Here is a 14,850-nt window from a genome sequence, read left to right on the forward strand (position 1 = left end):
TTGTTAAATCAATGTATGAGTGAGGAATAAGGGCTGGGACTTCCTGTTCTACCCTCTTGTTGGTGTCACCCAAGACTTCTTTTTTATTAAACTTTTTATTTTGATGGCCAGGCATGGTAGCTCACACTTGTAATCCCAATGCTTTGAGAGGTTGAAGTGAGAGGCCAGGAGCTTAAGACCAGCCTGGGCAACATAGCAAGATCCTGTCTCTACGATAAATTAAAATATAATTAATAAAAATTTTATTTTGAGAAAATTGTAGATGCACATGCAGTTGTAAGAATTAATACAAAGAGATCCTGTGGACACTTTGCCTTGTTTATCTCTGGTAACATCTTGCAGAACTGTAGTACAATATCACAACTAAGGTATTATTATAAATATGATACAGAACAGTCCTGTCACCATAACAGTCCCTCATGTTGCGCTGTTATAGCCATACCATCTCCCCCACCCCCAACCCTGGATTGAGTGGAAATTCTGGTCCCCATATGGTCTCCACTGACACCATAGTGAGGTGACCTTGTTCCCACTAGTTCTGATTCTCCTTTATTCTCTCCTGACACCACTCCAGCACGGAGGGGAGGGGGGATCCTATTACTGCTAGGTAGGGATAGAAGTTTAGTGTCCCTACATGATCTCCACTGACACTACTCAGTTTTTTCTGACACTACCACATCAGGGAAGTTGGGGAGACTTGTTACAGCTTTGCAAGGGTGAAAGTCCCTCTCTGCCTTTGATACATAGATAAAAGTGGGAGAACAGGTTTTTTTGTGTGTATTTGGCTGGACTAAGGTGTGTTTTGTCTAAATTTTCTTCCTTGCTAGGCTGCTTCTTTCCTGGTTCTAAAAAGTGAATTTATTTTTACAAGAAAATTTAAAAATTGGATAAGTACTTAATATATATATTTTTTATTTAAAATATATAGTTTTTGAGATGGGGTTTTGTTGTGTTGCCCAGGCTGGTCTTAAACTCCTGAGCTCAAGGAGCCCTCCTGCCTTAGCCTTCCAAAGTGCTGATTGTAGGTGTGAGCCACTGTACCCCACCCAGTACTTAATGTTTATACAGTTCCAGTTAGTTGTGTTTATTAACAGTATTGTGGAATCTTCCATAAGTTTCTGAATAATATATAAACTAATTTTTAGTAAATTGTTAAATCATAATTAGATCATGTAAGGAGAATTGTAAGAAAGTGTTTTGTGGGTTAAGTTCTTTCATCCTAAGGCTGTGCTTAAGTTTTTCTTTATGTGAACCTAATATTTGAAGTTACTTTCTTCCCACAAACAGAATTGTGAAAATGGCCAAGTGCATTATTTTTACATTTTTCCCAATGGGTGGTTTTACAATGAGAAAATCTCAATCAGTCTGTCTCTCTCTTTCTGTCATTTTTAAAGAGACAGTGTGTCCAAGCTGGAGTGCAGAGATGCCATTACAGCTCACTGCAGCCTTGAACTCCTCTGCTCAAGGGATCCTCCTGCCTCAGCCTCCTGAGTAGTTGGGACTACAGGTGCATGCCACCATGCCCAGCTAAAGTTTTAATTTTTTGTGGAGACAGTTCCTTATTGTATAGCCCAGGCTGGTTTTAAACTTGTGGCCTCAAGTGATCCTCCTGCCTTGGCCTCCCAAAGTGTTGGGATCACAGGTGTGAGCCACTGCACTGGCCTCCATCTTTCCTTTTACTATGAGAGGAGAGACTGAGGTTCATCAAGCCTAGAAAATAGGTCTGAAATGAAGAAATGAAGTTCAATATCTTGACAGTTTCTTGTCTCTATCATGGTGTTAGAATATTTCAAGAATCCAAATGCCCAGAACTTCTTAAATGTATAGATACAAGAACAGTAGTTCTTGGTTTGTTATTTGTTTTACTACTGAAAGGTAGTTATACGTGCTGACTGTAGCCAGATGCCTGGATACTGGCCCCCACACCTGCCACTTACTGGCTGTGACTTTAAGCCAGTCATATTACCTGTGTTTCAGGGCCTTTAAGTGTAAAATAGGGATATGCATAGTCCCTACTTCTTGGGGGTCATTGTGAGGATTACTAAACTAATATATGCAAAGCATTTGGAACAAGCAATAGGAATCCTGGCAGAGGAGTGTTGTGGTGCAGTGTTTGGAAGCTGTTGCGGTAGACATTTCAGTATTTGTTTCTTCCTGCTGAGAGATCAGGTCACTTGTGTCATATGTCAGACTTGTTTAATCCAATTTTTGGTGTTTTTCTGTCTTAGGGAAATCATAACTAATGGAGTTTTTCTGAGAAGAAACAACCAAGGGTGATCTTTATTTTACGAGCAACATTTTAACCCCACTTAAATAAACTAAAAATTGAAGATGACTCATTATCCTCACAAGCTGCTCTCAAACATTTTCACAGCAACTTTTTTGTCTTACTTGGTAGAAGTAGTCACAGTGTGTCTTTATTGAAAAGCTGAGCCTTGAAAAGATTTCTACTAAATAAGCCAACCAAGTGAAATCTTCCTTATTATTAAGATGAGTGGTGAATGTGCTTCTGGGGAATTCCTGAACTCCCCAATCACTTCCATGCACCATACTGACTCTGAGTCATATACAATGTGCACTGCCCTTGTTGTGAAGTCAACCTATTTCAAACTATTTAGCGGCCCTTGTATCACTATTAATAACGCCTGTGCCAGACTGTTCTTTGATTTGCATGACTCATTTTGGGCTCCAGAATCTTCTTGTTAAAGAAAATTTCTGGCAAAAGTGTAAATTATTACATTTGTGTAAGGTTTAAAAAAAAAAAGATGATTGATGAATTTATTCACCATACCCAGGTTCATATTGTTATCACATGCTTTTCATTTTCCTGTTTTAAAGAAAAAATAGCAGCCAGTCCTGAATTTGAAAACTCACTCACACTTTTATTTGACTAAGGTACAAGCTTTCCAAAGGCATTTCCCAGTTCATCATAAATTGATCTTTAAAACATTTTTGAAGAACCTTTATTGCTGTTGTTTCTGTTCATTTTTAGTGTTTTGAGGAATATGTATTATTTACTATTTTGTATTCCTCCTCCTTCCTCTCGGAGGTATGCAGGATGCTGTATCATGACCTGGGATTCTGCCTTTTTGGGGGCAAGACTGGACTGTGTGCATTTTCCCTGTGGTACTGTGTTCACCAAAAGGCAAACATCTTCCTGAAAAGTTCTTTGTCGGTAATTTTATTAATAAACATTCACCAAATTAAGAACCCTTCACATACATCATTATGTTAAATGTAGCCAAAAAAAAAAAAGATCAATAAAATGCACAAATTAACAAAATCAGTGCTTCTGTTCAACTTTAAGGGTAAGAACAAGCTTAATTTCACCACTGTTCAGGTTATGCTTTTTGAGCACATTAAAATGCATCATTTTGGCTGGGTGTGGTGACTCACGCCTGTAATCCCAACACTTTGGGAGGCCGAGGCGGTTGGATCATGAGGTCAGGAGATTGAGAACATCCTGGCTAACACGGTGAAACCTCATCTCTACTAAAAATATAAAAAACTGGCCGGGTGTGGTGGCGCACGCCTGTAGTCCCAGCTACTCAGGAGGCTGAGGCAGGAGAATAGTGTGAACCTGGGAGGCGGAGCTTGCAGTGAGCTAAAATCGCACCACTGCACTCCGGCCTGGGCAACAGAGCAAGACTCCATCTCAAAAAAAAAAAAAAAAAATTCTGTTCAGTAATGACTGTTTTTTTAGTGTCTCTTTTTCATTTCCAAGGTGATTCTGAAACTGATCTTAAGAAGAAATCTCTAACAAATTATTTACCTAGTTTTTGATTGTTTTCATTGTTTTGCTCTTAGCCAACATTTTCTCTTTTTAGTTGTCCACAAGAGTTTATTTTAAATTTTGCGTTGTTGATTTTTGACTTCATAAGTACTGTATATTTGGCTTAAAAATTAGGCAGAACTAAGGGTCTGAGGGTCTCAGCTGGAAGACCAGATTGGCAGTGAGCTGTATGTAAAAGAAGAGGTGGAGTCACATACAAATACTACCTGTTCCATTTGATCCCAACAACAGGGCAGCAGGAAGGGGGACTTCTGTAGCTCACATCAGTCTAGGAGCTAAAGAGCATGCCAAGGATGCATTCCACCTGTCCCTGACCTTCAGGGACATGACCATGGTGGTCCAGTAGGCTCCCTTGGGTCACATGTACTCTTACCTAATACATGGCCCCAGGCTACCGTGGGAGAGAACAAGGTCCCAGCTATGAGGCCCGCGCTGCCATCAGGATCTCCCTTGCTTTCATGTAGCTAAAAGTCAAGCACCCAGAGCCTGGGGAGCCAGGGCCTGTGCATTAGGCAAAGGCTGTGAGCAAAGTTGTCAAGAAGCAGGCATTGCCAGTGCCAGCCCTGCTTATCCTCAGGGCTATATCTAGGACTGGTGCTGCCGCCAGTCCTTCCCACTTTGGTGTCCCCAGCACTGCGCTGTTCCGGGATCTCTATATTGAGGGAGAGGCCCAGAGCAGCATAAAACGGTGCTTTCAAAAAAACTTTTAAAAGTGTAATAATGGTAGGCTCACAAGAAGTTGTAAGAATGGTACAAAGAGGTTGCATGTACCCGTCACTCAGCTTCTTCCAGTGGCGATGTCTTATATAACTATAGTACATTTTCAAAACCAGGAAATTGTCATAATACAATGAACTAGACTACAGACCTTACTTGGAGCCTACCAGTTCTCATATAAATGATTTTTAAAAATCACTAAAGACGGATAATCATGTTGTTGTTCATACTTTTCTCACATTAACAGTTTTGAACCAGAAGCCCCTGCTTCTAGTTCTTAAGAATTTTTAATTATAATTTTTTATTGTGAAAACCTCACTGTAGCAAAGTGAACCTGAGTATTATTGGATAGTCGGGTATTTATAAACAAATTTATAGTCCAACATTATTGAGGCATAAATTCAAGCTGGCAATTGAAACAAAGATTTTTTTTTTCAAAGCTTTGCTGTGAAAAATGAAAAGAAATTATTTTATTGTGAAATAGCTATGCCTATTCCAAGGACTTTGAGAGAAACTGGGAGTTCCAGTGGAGTGGCATTAACCATTTGGATCAGTGGCATTATCTTTCTTGCTGCATTGGCTTGCCGTGTTTTAATACCTCTGATACCACTTGCTACTCATAAACATTTATCTTCTTCAGCATCTCTGAAAGAGTTACGACATCAGTGATCATTGAAAGGCAAGGTTCTCGAGTTCGCTTATAAAATCTTTTAAGAGTTCTCCAATTTAGAACTCCCCCTTCAACTCTTCCGTAAGAACTGGAGCTCCATAAAGATGCTCCAGGAAGATTTGTATGCCAGAGGATTCACATACCCATCTGAAAGAAGCACAGATCTTCTGAGCAAAAACTTGTCAAGTGGGCATTTCTTATAAGATATCACAGTCCCTGGCAACTTTAGACCTTTAAAATCATGTATAAACTCCATATACTTCAGTGAGATTTTGGTAAGCTTATCTCTGGAACATCTAGGGACAACCATCATGACATGGGTCATCCTTGGAGCCAATCTGGGCAAACCCCAGGCATTTACTTACTGGATTAAGCCTTAGGGGTTTGGAGCTGGTGGGATGTTGCACTTAGTTTCCTACCTGTTCTTTTAGGAGGCTATTTAATGTAATGGTTAAGTATTCAAACTCTAGAGTCAGACTGCCTGGAGTCAAATTCTAGCATTGCTGCTTATTATCCGTATGACCTTGGTAGAGTTTCATATCTTCTCCATGCTTCAGTATTTTTCATCTCTAAGGAAAATAATCATGCCCATTTCATATGGTTGTTATGGGAATTAAATGAGAAGTAAGGTACTAGAACAGTGCCCATGTTGTATCTGCATTGTAGCTGTGTACTGTGGTTATAGACTGTACCAAGATGGGAGCATCAAAGGCAAAATCAGGGACAAAAGATAGATAATGGCAGAATGGGTTCAGGACCTCTCCAGATAAAGGGTGAATGAATATAATGGATGTTACAAGCCTGAGCGAGGGAAGTATAGTGGTTGAAGTCCATGAGCAAAATTGAGGTCAGAGAAGGCACAGACCTAAAGTAGTTACATGAGAAAAAGTTTATCCTGAGCAGTAACCAAACAAAAATAAATTAACAATGAATTATTGTAGAGTCGCAGTGATTATTTAGAGTAACTGAAACCCGTCCTGGGAGAAGTGTGGGAAAACAATCACATCCTACTAATAGAAGTATGAATTGGGGTAGTTTTTTGGGAGAAACCTAATTGGCAAAATAAATTTAAGGTCCTTAAATATGCATACCCTAAATTACTCTTTGATTCTACTTTTAGATCTTTATACTATTGTAAAGCAACTTAAATTTACAACAAGAAGATCCTAAATGAATTATGACCCATCCAAATACTGTTACTGATGTTCAAGTTAAAAGTCATTCAGTTCTTGACCACATAAATCTATGTCTTTATGCTGTTTCTATGACTAGTCTGTTAGTTGAACTCTGTAGAAAGTAATCTTTATATGTGAAGAAAAGTCGACTCAGGCTTTACTGTAGAATAAGAGAGCCTGAACTCCACGTTCTTATGCTGTGAGGTAATGCCTCTCTAGAGTGTGGAGAGCATTTTTGTTGCTTTATAATATTGCTATTGGCAAACCCATTAGTCTTGTATAATAACAATACTGAAGTAATGCTGTTAAGTTTCTTGATTTTTAAAAATTGAGTATAGAAGTTAGAGTTGTAACATTTAAGTTATTCTTTAAAATATATATAATGTTTATGCAGATAGTAAAAAACAAAAATCAGTAGTATGACACTCCATTTATCAAATTGGCAAATTTTATTTACAACTTTATTGAGGTATAATTGAAGTATAATAAACTGCACATAATGTCTACAGTTTAATCAGTCTTGACATTTTCATCTCCCCAGAAGATTTCTCATGCCCTTTTGCAATCTATCACTCCCACCAGCTCTACTCCTCAGACAATCACTGACCTGCTTTCTGTTACTGTTGATAATTGGCAAATTTTTTTTTTTTTTTGAGGCGGAGTTGCCTGGGCTGGAGTGCAGTGGTGCGATCTTGGCTCACTGCAACCTCCGCCTCCTGGCTTCAAGCGATTCTCCAGCCTAAGCCTCCAAAATAGCTGGAATTACAGGTGCCGGCAACTATGTCCAGCTAATTTTTTGTATTTTTAGTAGAGACGGGGTTTCACCATGTTGACTAGGCTGGTCTCAAACTCCTGACCTTGTGATTCGCCAGCTTTGGCCTCCCAAAGTGCTGGGATTACAGGCATGAACCACAGTGCCCTGCCTTAAGATTTTTAAATAGTAATTTCCAATATCAAAATAGGAAACAAGGTACTTTCATGTGTCTCTGTGGGAGTCTGATATTGGTATAACTTCTTTGGAGGGCAATTTGTTAGTGTCAGAAACCCTAAAATATCCTTTCAGCTAGCAATTCTGCTTCTAACTTGAGGAAATAAATTTTCTTGTGAATAAGAATTAAGTTATAAGAATGTTCATCACTGTGTTTATAATTGCAAAAAACTGGAGATAGATGTCCGATGATATGGAATTGTTTAAAGAAACAGTTCCCTGTAATCCCAGCACTTTGGGAGGTAGAGGCAGGCAGATCACGAGGTCAGGAGATCAAGACCATCCTGGCTAACACAGTGAAACCCTGTCTCTACTAAAAATACAAAAAATTAGCCGAGCGTGGTTCAGGCGCCTGTAGTCCCAGCTACTCAGGAGGCTGAGGCAGGAGAATGGCCTGAACCGGGAGGCGGAGCTTGCAATGAGCCAGGATCGCGCCACTGCACTCCAGCCTGGGCGACAGAGGGAGACTCCGTCTCAAAAAACAAACAAACAAACAAAACAACAGAAACAGTTCATATAATGAAATTTTATACTTTTAGTATTAGCAGTAGAAATATATTGTTTTATAAACAATGACAGGATCATATGGTATTCCTATGTATTTAAGTTGTTTTTTCAAGTAAACAACAGCTAAAAAGTGCATAGATAAAACAGGATTAAAAACATATTTTTAAAGCAAAATGTTGAAATTAATGTCCTCTGGCTGATGAGATTTATCTTAATTTTTTCCTGTGCATAATGTTTTCTTGTAAAAAAATATTGAAATTTTTTCCCCATTATAAAAAAACTAACACATGTTAATGTAGAGAATTTGAAAGCTAACATAAAGGAATAAAGAAAATACATAAAATAGAATTGATATACAGTCATCCCTTGATATCCATGAAGACCTTGATATCCATGAAGAATTGGTTTCAGGACACCTTATAGATACCCAAATCCACAGATGCTTAAGTTCCTGATAGAAAATGGCATCATATTTGCATATAACCTATGCACATATTCCAGTATACTTTAAATCTTCTCTAGAGTATACAACATCAAATATGATGTAATTAGTTTTTGAATTTGTATTGTTTTTTATTGTTGCATTGTTATTTTTTATTGTGTGTGGGGTTTTCTGTTGCTGTTTTTGTTGTTGTTATTGTTTCTCTTTGCAAATATTTTCTGTTTAAGGTTGAATCCAGGGATATGGGACTTATGCATGCAGAGGGCTGTCTGTATTATTTTAAGCTATTTAAAGGTTTTTTAAAAAAACTTACAAAACTCTTTTATACTTAATGGCATCAGGATAAAGTTCCCTGTACCTTGGCCCCTGCGTGCCCCCACCTGCATTTGCAATTCTGACTCTCTGTATGCTCTTGTGATAAGGCATGGCCTGAGGTTTCCTAGAACACGAACTCTCCAGGTCTCTGCCCTTGCTCCTGCTGGCCATCTGTTATCAGTCCTCTTCCTCCTTGGCTGTATTCTCCTCATCCTTTGAAATTCACTGTCATCATCATCTCCAGCAAGCCTTCCCTGAGCTTTTAGCACTTCTCCTTTCCCATTCCCACTGCTCTCTCCACCCATCTCTAGTGAGACCCCTATCACATTGTATTATCCGTTTTCATTCCGCCCCTGATAGACTGAGCATGACTTGAGGTCTGGACAGTATTGGTTGGTAGGATGCCTGAAGCTTAACTAGCACAGTAGCAGTTGGAGCTCAACTAAGAGGGTATGTGCATGTGTGTAATCGAATGATAGAAATAAAGATGTGTTGGAATCAGACAGCCTGGAGTATTGGATATATCTGTGTGACTGGAGCATGGGATCTTCATGAAATATTTAGTAGACAAAGATAGAGAGATAAGTAGGAGAGAGATTATTAAGGGCTTCCTAGGTTATCCTAAGGAGTTTGGGTTCTCTAGTGTAACTGATAAACTGGTGAAAGACCTTTAAGTAAGAGAATGTTCTAGCCTTGGCAAGATGGTAGAATAGGAGGCCCTGGAACACAGCAATTCAATAATAATTTATAGACAGATTTTCTTTATGAGAAATCCAGAAACCAGTTAAGAGGCTCCTGTATGCCAGGTGAGCATGAAACCAGCCAGATCTTAATTAGCAGGGCCATACAGTCAAGACAACTACCCCCCACCCCCAGCTCCCAGCTTCTTTCTGCCTGGAAGGGGAAAGATGTATACTATGCATCCAATGCCTTAGCTTTTCTGGGGCTACCCAGAAGACTGGCTTCTGTCTGGCAAGTCTCAGAGTGCTGACAGGACATGGCATATTTTAGCAACCCCGGGGCCAATGAAGACAGAGATGGCTGGTGGTGGTGGTCACTATCCCCTGCTCAGCCCAGCACAAAGCTAATAGTTGAAAAGCTCCAGCTTTCAACTTTTTCCTGGAGAGTCAAAGAGGTGTGCCATGTATCCAGTGACTCAACTTATCTGGGAGTTGCCTGAAGAATTGGCTTCAGTCTTGCTTGTCTCAGAGCTCTTATGGAACTGAGACAAGCAAGGGACTGATGCTTGGGGACTGCCAAGAACAAAGAAAGTGGATTACACTAGCATAAAAGTTTGAGAGGCCTCCAGAATCTCTGTCCAGGCTGATTGGTTAGGATCTTCTCCAGTATGAGGCCAGTTTATGAATCCTAGGGGAAGTGGTTGTCTTATGTAGTGTGCAGACACAAACACAGAGAATCACGGAAAAGTGAAGAAACAGGAAAACATTTTCTAAATAAAGGAATGAGATAGATCTCAAGAAACTGACCCTAGTGAAATGGAGATACATGATTTACCTGACAGAGAATTCAAAGTAATCCTTATAAACATTCCCACTGAGGTCTGGTGAACAATGCATGAAAAAAAGTGAGAATTTCAACAAAAAGAAAACTTTTAAAGGTACCAAGCAGAAAGCATGGAGCTAAAAAATACAATACATTGAAAAACTTACCAGAGGGATCCAATAGCAGACAATGTCAAGCAGAAGAAAAGATCATCAATCTCAAAGACAGGTCACTGGAAATGACTCAGTCAGAGGAGAGTTGGGCTAGCCTCCAGCATTTCCCAAAGGGTTAGCTGTTTTATTCATGCTATGTCAAAGGCTTGGACATAAAGTAAACTTGGAATCCTGGGTTAAACCAAGTTGAATAGATTTTTGTTCTTTGAGGTTTCTGATTCTTCACTATGCTAATGTGTATTTTTAATTTCGCAAAAGGCATTTGTATTATGTAATTTGCATTATTTTCAATTTTTATTTATCATGGAACCATTTTCTTTGGGGACTATGTTATAGAACACATTTTGGGAAATGGACACTGAGAATACTAGCAGCAGAGAAACACTGAAAGCTTGAATCAGAAGGTTAGCATCAGGAGAGGAAGGGGCAAGAACAGGGAATTAAGTTGTGTCTCTCAGAGCACATCTCTGTGAGTGGTGACTTACCAATAATTTTAAAAGATAATATCATTTGAAAATTATATCTGATCAAAAGACATTAGAATAAGCAGGTTGAAATGTGGTTTGAAACTTCTCTGAGACAAATGATAGTCAAAGGAAAGTGTTTCTCTAGTATGGTTTGAGCTCCATCAGCTGATGACACAGCCCCCACTCCTCTTGATGGACAGAGGACAGAACCTGTCCATGGCCTGGCTTGAATTAATGCACTAGATAATCCCTACAATGGTCAAATTCTTGAGATGTTTGAGCAACATGATAACTACTTGCTTGTGAGTAAATCAGAGATGGTTGCCAGGAGTCTAGGTCGGGTCATGAGCAGCCACATGGTGGTATGAGCAAAGCAAGTTAGAGACAGTGCTAGTTTTGAGATGATACCCATTTGCTTTTTTATGTGTTTGTGAGTTAGAGTTGTCTGTGGGACATCCTTGTGGAGGTGAGAGGACCACTGGGCTGTTGAATACATGCATTTGTACCTCCAAAGAAATTTGGTCTGATTAAGCCTTTATTTTACCTGATGTGCCTCAATTGCTCTATGTGTTGGGGTTTCATGCCTCTTTTATGAGATATAAAATATTAAAATGCAGGGTGAAGACACTGCACATTCCCAATTTTCTCCCCCAGTGTACTTCCACACATCAGTTTCCCTTGTCCCTTTATAGCTTCCCTACTACACACAAGTCCCATTGAAACCACTTTTTTTGGATTTTTTAAACTTCTAATTTTAGGAAAATTGAAACAGACATTATTCACCTTTTAATAGAAACTGCAGTTGCCTCTACAGTATGACAAAGATACTTGATTGCCAGTATTTCTCATTTCTTTGTTACTACACCAAGTAAAGCCATTGAGTTAATACTATAACGTGTTTTTATTTTAATTAAGTGTAATAACAGTGTTCTTCATTTTATTTATAGCTCCAAAAGGAATTCTTCATTTGTCTCCTGATGTTTATCAAGAGATGGAAGCCAGCCGCCACAAAGTAATCTCTGGCACTACTCTGGGCTATTTGTCACCCAAAGATATGAACCAACCTTCAAGCTCTTTCTTCAGTATATCTCCCACATCGAATAGTTCAGCTACAATTGCCAGGGAACTCCTTATGAACGGAACATCTTCTACAGCTGAAGCCATAGGTTTAAAAGGAAGTTCTCCTACTCCCCCTTGTTCTCCAGTACAACCTTCAAAACAACTGGAATATTTAGCAAGGATTCAAGGCTTTCAGGTATGAATTAAAAGCAAAAACAAAAAAAACAGAACAATTCATTAGCCTCAGATCCTTCATCTCTATCCATCACAAGGCTCATTCTTGCCTGCTAGTATGGCCTACATGCCACTTACATTTTAAGTTATTTAGGAACACAAAGGACAGACAAAAAAAGAGCCGTATGCACATGCCTCATTTTCTCTTATTTTTGATCTGTCTAGTAATTCTTTTGCTGCCTGTCTCTTCGCCATTTTCCTTCTTCTTTTTCTTTTTCTTTTTCTTTTTTAAGCATTTTTCATACTCTTCACTGTCTTCCACTTGGTCTTGATTAGGTGCATCTATCTCTTCACTCTGTCTTCCACAAACAAAAATTCTGCCTTCAGACATTTGGTGTTAGTATTTCACCCTCAGTTCTCCCTTTTTTTACATAAGGATTGAATTTCTTTTTATGATGATTTTACCTTTATTGTAGTTTTGAATTTTGCATTCTGTTGCTAGTATTGATTCAGGTACACCATTAAGATACAACATTCTAGAAGTCTGTTACCTTAGGAGTTAATTAAACATGATATTTGAAGAATAATGAAATGCTTTATAGTTGTTTGAGGCATAACAATGTGTATTTGTTTTACTGGATCATGTTTTGAACTGACTAGGGAGGGTAGCATCTGCCTCAGATGGTACCAACAATTCTGTTTCACTGGGTAGTCTAAAACTAGCTTATAGTTTAACTTAACTTGTGTATGTGACTTTAGGGATGGAAACTTGTTTTCCCCTATTTATTCTTTGTTTCCTTTTGGAAAAAACCCCACAAAAATCAGCACTCCTTTATGGATACATCGGAACTTTTAAAAGAATTGTTAACTCTAGGAAAGGGAAATATCTGTCTTGATTTCTTAGTTGCCTTGAAAATCATGTACTGAACTGTAACCGCTAACTTGACTGGATGAACTACAGCTTGTGTGTAGAGAGAGTATTGCTTTCTCAGATTTCACTGTTTTCATCTCCTTTTCCATCTTAGTCTTTATTCCTTAAGACCAAAAACTGTAATATCCTTTAGAAATGCTCTAGAAGATCTGTATTGTGTAGAATGATCATGTATTTATAAAAATTTTACAAGTCTAGATTATAAAATGAAAAAGAAGGTCATGTGTTTTGGGGGGTATTTTGCATGTTTGGATTTTTTTTTCCCTTCACCGAACCCTTCTGATTCTTTCAAATTATTGCCAGGTAGTTGTTAGTGTTTTTAATTGGACTCTTAATATGAACTTAAAGAAGCTGTTACCAGTTATTGGCTCTGTCATCTGAAATTTTAACCACTTAATTTAAAGTTATAATTTTAGAATTTGTTTTTGTTGTTTTACCTTGAGAAATACAATAAATCACTGTTAAAAAAGATCTCGATTTATATAAAGTACTGGAAAAAAGCTAAGTAATTTTTAGTTCTGTCTATAATCTGCATAGGATGAATTAGAAATAAATTGTGATGAAAAGAAATTCACTGCTTATTTATGAATCTAGTCATTTAGAAATGTCTGAGAGTAACACTGCATTCTTATAGAAACAAAGCACAAATTGCATTCAAGCTCTGAATTGATTTTTTGCTTGGAGCTATTGTTACAGTAGATGTAATTTTGCTACCGGAACATCTTAATTTTTTAAATTTGTTTTTATTTCTAAGCTCTTGGCAATGAGAGTAATTATAATTTTAACATATCTTCACTGTAGTCAACACGTAGAGTCTGCTTCCCTCATTATTGCATTGCTTAAGCCTTTTTAAAAAGCTTATGCTGACAAAATACACTCTTTTTTTGTGGACACGTTATACGTTTCCAAATCTGTGTATTGTGATTTTTACATACTAATGAATATAAACAGGTGATTTTAAAATATTACTGTGCTTCCTTGGTTGAATGAGCTGGTGTTGATGTAAAATACTGTGTCACTGATGGACCACTACCTGCAGCTAAGCAGTGAGCAGAATCTCTGGGAAATGGCTTAGTCCGGCCACATGCGTAGCCCTTCTTCATAATGTCGCAGCAGAAGGTTCTTTGTGGTTACCCTCTCAGGTATATTTACCTGGTAGAAAAACATGTGGATTGTTTCTGTTACTTAAATGTTTTAATTGGACTACAGATTAGAAATTGTAGGACCAGCTTGTTACAGATTATGTGCTATTCTGTTACTTTTATTTCGGAAACTTAAACACAATAAATTCTTTTTCTGTGTTTCTAGGTTAGAACTTTTTTATTTTATTGCAAACTGAACAGATACTATTGCTTATTGAATATTGTGTAAACCCTTCTTTGGCTGTCCTTGCCCATTCCAATTTGATTTAAGCCTACTAGAGTCATTGTATGTGACAGCTATATTGTATTACAAAGTAAAAATATGTGAGTGTATTGAAAACAAAGTTGTTTTAACTTTTAATTTTGTTTCATCACCCAGTCTTTAATTTGAATTTATAAATTACAGAAAGCTACTTTGATCAACTGAATGTAGGTATCCAAGCTCAAATTCTTTTAAACCTACAAAATAGGTAAAATTATTATACAATTAAAGTTATTAATAAAACTGACTTAAGAGAGCAGAATGTGACTGAACACTTGCACATTCTCAGCAGTTCTTTTATTCTTGTTTGGTCTCACCTAAAGTTTTTATCGTATTTTAGAATCAAACCTTTTGGATCTCTGTCAGAAATGAATGTTTATTTCTTTCAAATATTATCAAGTATTAATACATTTTGTTTATATTCTTTTAAATGTTTTATTCAATAGTTCTGTGAACTTCAGACTTTGTTGTTCAGCCTAATCGTATGCTTCTGTAACTTCTACACATTTTATAAGAACTCATTCAAAATTGT

General features: G+C 37.8%; 1 protein-coding gene across 11 annotated transcripts in view; it reads left to right on the top strand.

The window, feature by feature from the left end:
- The window catches only part of STAU2 (staufen double-stranded RNA binding protein 2), a 332,823-nt gene that overhangs the window by 189,973 nt on the left and 128,000 nt on the right, over positions 1–14,850 (top strand). For all 11 annotated transcript variants that reach the window (XM_050802287.1, XM_050802289.1, XM_050802291.1 and 8 more), the window contains one exon: positions 11,698–12,005. In XM_050802287.1, coding sequence (XP_050658244.1) covers positions 11,698–12,005 — 308 coding nt within the window. The remainder of the gene's footprint in view (positions 1–11,697; positions 12,006–14,850) is intronic.

Source organism: Macaca thibetana, chromosome 8, assembly GCF_024542745.1.
Source record: "Macaca thibetana thibetana isolate TM-01 chromosome 8, ASM2454274v1, whole genome shotgun sequence".
NCBI classification, from domain to species: domain Eukaryota; kingdom Metazoa; phylum Chordata; class Mammalia; order Primates; family Cercopithecidae; genus Macaca; species Macaca thibetana.